The 7836-nt window shown below is 44.8% G+C and overlaps 1 protein-coding gene across 3 annotated transcripts in view; it reads right to left on the minus strand.

Annotated features, from left to right (window-relative positions):
* Positions 1-5677, minus strand: part of mesh (sushi domain containing 2 mesh) — a 171302-nt gene extending 165625 nt beyond the window's left edge. For 2 of the 3 annotated variants that reach the window (XM_070088914.1, XM_070088913.1), the window contains exon 1: positions 5231-5517. In XM_070088914.1, coding sequence (XP_069945015.1) covers positions 5231-5375 — 145 coding nt within the window. In that variant the 5' untranslated portion in view covers positions 5376-5517. Of the gene's footprint in view, positions 1-5230 lie in introns of all 3 variants that reach the window. The other variant, XM_070088915.1, reaches the window with a different exon arrangement.
* Positions 5678-7836: the final 2159 nt, after the last annotated feature.

Here is a 7836-nt window from a genome sequence, read left to right on the forward strand (position 1 = left end):
TCCTCAGATCAGTTCCTCACTAGCTGGTCTGCGGTTCGTGCATTGGACTGGAGTGCGGCCAGCAGTAACAACCTGGTTAATCAGGCCTTGATCCACCAGGAGGTCTGGTCTGGGACCAGACCGTGGAAGTATTGACCTCCGGAAGTATCTTACAGGTATCCTTCAAGTACACCAAGAAGACGACCTGACGTAGATCAGTTATGCACCTCTGGACTCACTTAACTACCACACGATGCACATGACTTTGTGTGACTTTGTAAATGGTCCAAGTGGGACCGAAACGTCGTCGTAAGCTTCTCTCTTTTATGTGCGGGTTATTTGTGCATATACGCACACTAACGCACTAACGCATTCATGCATACATGAGGATAAATGTACACTTACGTACGCACACACACATACAAGCACACTCGTACATACGCACACACACACGCACACGGCTACATATTTATATGCTGCAGAAGAATTATATGACCACCCTGCACTATTCCTTTTGCGTGCATTGATCCTTCAAGGATCCTTCCTTCACCCCTTCAAGGATCCTTCCTTCACTCCTTCAAGGATCCTTCCTTCACCCCTTCAAGGATCCTTCCTTCACCCCTTCAAGGATCCTTCCTTCACCCCTTCAAGAATCCTTCATTCACCCCTTCAAGGATCCTTCCTTCAGTCCTTCAAGGATCCTTCCTTCAGTTCTTCAAAGATCTTTCCTTCTCTCCTTCAAGGATATTTCCTTCTCTCCTTCAAGGATCCTTCCTTCTCTCCTTCAAGGATCCTTCCTTCTCTCCTTCAAGGATCCTTCCTTCTCTCCTTCAAGAATCCTTCCTTCAGTCCTTCAAAGATCCTTCCTTCTCTCCTTCAAGGATCCTTCCTGCTCTCCTTCAAGGATCCTTCCTTCTCTCCTTCAAGGATCCTTCCTTCTCTTCTTCAAGGATCCTTCCTTCTCTCCTTCAAGGATCCTTCCTGCTCTCCTTCAAGGATCCTTCCTTCTCTCCTTCAAGGATCCTTCCTTCTCTTCTTCAAGGATCCTTCCTTCAGTCCTTTAAAGATCCTTCCTTCTCTCCTTCAAGGATCCTTCCTTCTCTCCTTCAAGGATCCTTCCTTCTCTCCTTCAAGGATCCTTCCTTCTCTCCTTCAAGGATCCTTCCTTCTCTCCTTCAAGGATCCTTCTTTCTCTCCTTCAAGGATCCTTCCTTCTCTCCTTCAAGGATCCTTCCTTCAGTCCTTCGAAGATCCTTCCTTCTCTCCTTCAAGGATCCTTCCTGCTCTCCTTCAAGGATCCTTCCTTCTCTCCTTCAAGGATCCTTCCTTCTCTTCTTCAAGGATCCTTCCTTCAGTCCTTTAAAGATCCTTCCTTCTCTCCTTCAAGGATCCTTCCTTCTCTCCTTCAAGGATCCTTCCTTCTCTCCTTCAAGGATCCTTCCTTCTCTCCTTCAAGGATCCTTCCTTCTCTCCTTCAAGGATCCTTCCTTCTCTCCTTCAAGGATCCTTCCTTCTCTCCTTCAAGGATCCATGGGTATGTAGTGACCACCACAGAGAGAGAGAGAGAGAGAGAGAGAGAGAGAGAGAGAGACTATAGTATTCTTCAAGACTCATAATTGAAATGCGTGTAACGGAAACCCGTGTGAGTCAGTTGAGTACTGACGCTGGTTATCTTATCACTATCAAGGTGAGATAGTTGTGATAACTTACGTTTTGTAGCCTAGTGCTCCCTTGCTCCCTCACCTTCACTTCTACCTGGTTACTTCTAGTCCTTGAACTAGCCTTGACCTGGTACTACTAGTACTCTCACTCCCCACTACCCGGCTTCTGCTAGTCCTTGAACTAGCCTTGACCTGGTACTACTAGTACTCTCACTCCCCACTACCCGGCTTCTGCTAATCTTTGAACTAGCCTTGACCTGGTACTACTAGTACTCTCACTCCCCACTACCCGGCTTCTGCTAATCTTTGAACTAGCCTTGACCTGGTACTACTAGTACTCTCCAAACTACCTGGCTTCTGCTAGTCCTTGAACTAACTTTGACCTGGTACTACTAGTACTCTCACTCCCCACTACCCGGCTTCTGCTAGTCCTTGAACTAGCCTTGACCTGGTACTACTAGTACTCTCACTCCCCACTACCCGGCTTCTGCTAATCTTTGAACTAGCCTTGACCTGGTACTACTAGTACTCTCCAAACTACCTGGCTTCTGCTAGTCCTTGAACTAACCTTGACCTGGTACTACTAGTACTCTCACTCCCCACTACCCGGCTTCTGCTAATCTTTGAACTAGCCTTGACCTGGTACTACTAGTACTTTCCAAACTACCTGCCTTCTGCTAGTCCTTGAACTAACCTTGACCTGGTACTACTAGTACTCTCACTCCCCACTACCTGGCTTCTGCTAGTCCTTGAACTAACCTTGACCTGGCACTACCAGTATTCTCACTCTCCACTACCCGGCTTCTGCTAGTCCTTGAACTAGCCTTGACCTGGTACTACTAGTACTCTCACTCCCCACTACCTGGCTTCTGCTAGTCCTTGAACTTGCCTTGACCTGGTACTACTAGTACTCTCACTCCCCACTACCTGTCTTCTGCTAGTCCTTGAACTAGCCTTGGCCTGGTACTACTAGTACTCTCACTCCCCACTACCTGTCTTCTGCTAGTCCTTGAACTAGCCTTGACCTGGTACTACTAGTACTCTCACTCCCCACTACCCGGCTTCTGCTAGTCCTTGAACTAGCCTTGACTAAAGCTGCCGGTTGCCCCTCCTTTCTCCCTGGTGTACTGAAGAAAGGTGCCAGCCAGTGCAGGTGCACGTGTGTTCTCCCACACCACCTGCTTGTCATCTGTCCAGACTTGCAAGGTAATCATATCTTGACGTTTTTTGCTGCCATCAAATCTAAACAATTGAAGCAGCTCCCTTATTGTTGGGCATCCAGCAGCGGGAAGTCTCCTCATGATGAAGTTGTTAAGCTCTTCATGCCTTACAGTTTTTCTCTTGTATGTACTACAAAAAAAACCATAGTACCTGATTCAGTCTGCCGATGCACTGCCGCAGATACACCTGTGTTCAGCATGTATAGAGGCAGCAAGGCGAAGAGCAACACTGATACAAATAATCTCCGGGACTAGGCGTGTACCTAGAAAGGAATTTCGATGGCCAACAGAAAATCTCCAATGTGAGGAGCTCTCACTGTCATAAAGTGAGCCCTATCCTTTCCTAACATACTCCCAAGTAATAATGGGGATATATTCTCCACTATTTAACCATCCCAGTGCGACTGTTTGTAGTTGTTGGGGGGGGGGGGTAAGATCCGGCTGTGAAATCTGTTAGAACATCTCAGAGCTTGACTCTTTTGCTTGTGAACCATAACACTGTAGCTGAGGTGTTCAGGGAGAATCACTGCTACAGGTTTACTGGTCATAACAAACGAAGACAGGAATGCAGGAAGTGCTATCTATGATGGCTCTGCGGACACTAGTACCTCCTGGGCTGACTAGAAGTGTAGCTTGGTCCCACCGACCGTCTTCTAGAGTGAAGTTGAGTATTTTTGTAATTATCATCTTCGGGAAATTTAGGGTTGTCAGATGAGGGTACATATCATAGGAGATATGTTAACCTGGACTGACTCAAGTACTTTGTGAGAAGGTACATATCATCGTGATCATCTAGATTACCTATTCGTTATTCTGTTCTCCGCGAATCATTCATTATCTCGAGAAATGTGTTATTGGCATCGGTTCCTAGAGCAGGGAGCACCTGGCAGTATGGATCTTATTACATAAATCGCTTGTTGATTGGCTGAGATGATTCCGCATTTGGATGGATTAAGGGTGAGTTCCACGGCCTGTACCCGCGCCATCACCTGAACAAAACCTACTAAAAGGGACTTCTTTGTGCCAGGAACCGGTGCTTAGCTCACTGGTCAAGCTGATGGTGAAAAGGATGGGGGAGAGAGGATCCCCTTGCTGGACACCCTCTGATGAAGGGATTTCATGCTTCCCAAACAGGAGCATTGATTCCTTGTCTTATCCAGCTAAAACAAAATGGAAGAGACTAGGGAAAGCGTGTTTGTATGGCTGTTAATGCCACGTCTCTTCAGTAGATTAATACATTCTTGATGTCTAGTTTTAATGCTACGTTGTCCTCAGGCAGGTTACTGACATACGTCCATGCTGCACGAGCCACTGCTTCTCTGCCTTGAGGGACACCAGAGTCAAGCTGGCGGTGTGGTTGATGCATCATGACCGCCTCTGTTCGGACACTTGGGACAGCAGCTTTAGCAACGAGACGGTAAGAGATAAGATAAGATAAGATTTCGTTCGGATTTTTAACCCCGGAGGGTTAGCCACCCAGGATAACCCAAGAAAGTCAGTGCGTCATCGAGGACTGTCTAACTTATTTCCATTGGGGTCCTCAATCTTGTCCCCCAGGATGCGACCCACACCAGTCGACTAACACCCAGGTACCTATTTGCTGCTAGGTGAACAGGACAACAGGTGTAAGGTAACGTGTCGAAATATTTCCACCCGCCGGGAATCGAACCCGGGCTCTCCGTGTGTGAAGCGAGAGCTTTAGCCACCAGGCTCGGTGGCCTGGGTCTAATCCCCCCATCTTTCTTTTCTCAGAGACCAAAGTGATGCACCAAACAATGGTTTAATTTCACTGGGAATCAGACCAACCAGAGAGGTGACGAACCCTGTGATCTATGACAGCAGTGTGTCTGCAGTCTCCCACAGAACTGGATAAACCATCTCTTTTAAATGCGGAATTGGACTGAAGTATTCTTGACGTTCAGGCAGGTGCTAGTTTAATATGTTTATTATACACCCCATACCCATCCTGTGGGTGGTAGTGAAAAGATTACAGAGGTACATAATAGGTCCAGGAACTGGACTCCAAAGTTATGATAGCTGAACAAATTACAAAGGTAATGAACTAGATCTGGTCACAATCATGACCAAGTTACAGGCAGGTGAGAAGTGTGTACTCACATTGACCCTCGTAACGTTGATAGTACTTCAGACCTCCCTAGTAACTTTTTTTCCCTTCCTCCGTTTGTTTCTCTTACCTTTCCTCTTCATCATTTCTCTTCCCTATCATATGCGGCCTTCCCCATCCGTCTTTTTCTCCCGGGTCCCCCCCCCCTCTCCCCATTTAAAAGGGGAGGGAGGACAATCATGGTAATGTGGATAATTTCCATCAAGGTGATGTAGACAACCACAGAAGACAGTGTAGGTACTTACCATACTTTCCTTCCATTTCCATGATTTTAGCCACCCTGGCGAGCCCTTTCTGCCGTTGTCTCTCCACGTCATCTGTCTGCTGAGCGCTGGACACAACAGAGGCCAGCATCAGCAACGCCAGCACCTGCCTCCATCCTCGCCTCATTCTCTTTTACCTCAAGTACCACACTAAGGTTATGGTCGACACTCAGAGTAGTCTAATAGTTGGGGCCTAGAGCTGAGACTCGAGCCCCCCCACAAACACAAAGTGGTGACTGCAACAACCAGCACAAGTCAACAGTTTTGAAGTGATATGGATGTAAAACAAATACCCATAAGTCACCAGCTGGTCTCACTGCCTCAAACGATTACTTTCGTTAAGTTTTGAGTCTTTTCACTTCTTTCTGACGTATATCGCATTTGCTTGAATCAACATAAATTTATGGACGTCTTACAAGTGTGGACTTGATGGTGACACTGTGTGTGTGAGCAGCGGCCAACGCTACAGTTCCTTGCTGCTTATCATATAATCTTATCATATCACCAGAGTACTTACAGCTCGGGTACCCGCCTCTACTCTACCAATTGTGCAATGCTTTATTGATGATTAAGTACACTAAATATGTCAGCAAGAAGGAAAAGACACAAGTTTGACTTATGTGTTGAAACTCTGTAATTGTGTCAAATAGAGTTAGTTATTTTTACTCAGTGTTGAATATGGTGTGAGCTCAATTAGCGCCATGAACTCACACCTGAAGGATTCAGATTCGATTCCGACTGGGGTGAAGATCTTAGGCATACCTCCTCACATGTATTGTTTCTATTCACCAAGAAGTAAATAGGTACCTAGATGTTAGGTGAATGTTGCAGGTCGCATCCTGGGAAAGAGGATCAAACGACACCTAAAAAATAAGCCAGACTGATTAACTTTCTTCCGTTATCATGGCTGATTACTACCAGTAATACACAAATAACCCGCACTTAGAAGAAAGGAGCTTATGACGACGTTTCGGTCCGACTTGGACCATTTACAAATGTGTCAGTGTGACTTGTAATTTGGTCTAAGTCGGACCGAAACGTCGTGGTAAGCTCCTCTCTCCTGTGTGCGGGTTATTTGTGTATTTCTCCAGTCACTGTATTGTGCCTTGTTGTTCAGTACTACTAATAATATAATCAAATTAAGCGCTAAACCCGAAAAGGTCATGAAGTGCCGTCACGGATTACTACCTCTCAGGATCAGTAATGTGAAGGAAGTCTCAGTCTGACTGACAACCTCAAATCTACAGCTTCAAGGGTGATGGACTGATTATATCGTCTTCACTGTTCCTGCGTATTTCCTGTACTCGACTGAAAAAGCCTACTGTGTAGGCGAAACGTTTCGGAATAAAGTTGCCTAAATGTTGCATATGTGTCTTACCTGCCATCTCTGCTTTCTATTGGTAAGCCATGCCTCAATCCATGCTAGAACTTTACCTCCTATACCATGAGCTGCCACTTTTCTTAAGAGTCTCTTGTGAGGTACTCTATCGAAGGCTTTACTAAAATCCAAATAAACAATATCGTATTCTTTATCACTGTCTACTGCCTCAAATGTTCTATTGAAGAACGTCAGTAAATTTGTCAGGCAGGAACGACCTCTCGTGAACCCATGCTGAGGTTCATTAATCAATTTATGCTCTTCAAGGTGACTTCTAATAATGTCAGCTATAATTGATTCTAATAACTTGCCCACTATAGATGTCAGGCTTATTGGACGGTAATTTGAAGGAGTGGATTTATCCCCTGATTTGAATATAGAAACTACATTAGCCAGCTTCCACAGCTCTGGCACAACGCCGGTAAGGGTAGACGCATTAAACACGCTTGTTAATGGCTGACTAAGCTCCATCTTGTATTCCTTAAGTACCCTGGAAAACAACTTGTCGGGTCCCGGGGACTTATTTTGCTTCAGTTTGTCTATCTGTTTGATAACCATGTCCCTCGTGACAGTAATATTATTCAATTTGAATTCGTCAGGAACTGAATAATTGCTAATTTCTGCTGAGTATCATTAATCAGATTATGCTTATCCAGATGGCTTCTCATAATCTCAGCTATAATTGACTCTAGTAATTTGCCTACAATTGAGGTTAGGCTTATTGGGCGGTAATTTGACGGTAACGACTTGTTCCCTGTTTTAAAAATAGGAATTACATTAGCCATCTTCCACATATCAGACACTACACCTGTTTGAAGAGATAAATTAAAAATATTAGTTAATGGTTCACAGAGTTCCATTTTGCATTCCTTAAGAACCCTTGAAAAAACCTCATCAGGACCCGCAGACTTATTTTGCTTCAGTCTGTCTATCTGCTTCACAACCATCTCACTAGTGACTGTGATGTTACATAATTTATCCTCTTCTAGCCCACTGTAAAAATTAATTACTGGAATATTATTAGTGTCTTCCTGAGTGAAAACCGAGAGAAAATAATTATTTAAAATCGAGCACATTTCATTCTCTTTGTCAGTAAGATGCCCATAGTTGTTTTAAGGGGACCTATCTTATCTCTAACTTTTGTTCTATACGCCTGGAAAAAACTTTTTGGGTTAGTGAAAAAACTTTTTGGGTTAGTGAAAAAAACTTT

This window comes from Cherax quadricarinatus, chromosome 26 (assembly GCF_038502225.1).
Source record: "Cherax quadricarinatus isolate ZL_2023a chromosome 26, ASM3850222v1, whole genome shotgun sequence".
NCBI classification, from domain to species: Eukaryota; Metazoa; Arthropoda; class Malacostraca; order Decapoda; family Parastacidae; genus Cherax; species Cherax quadricarinatus.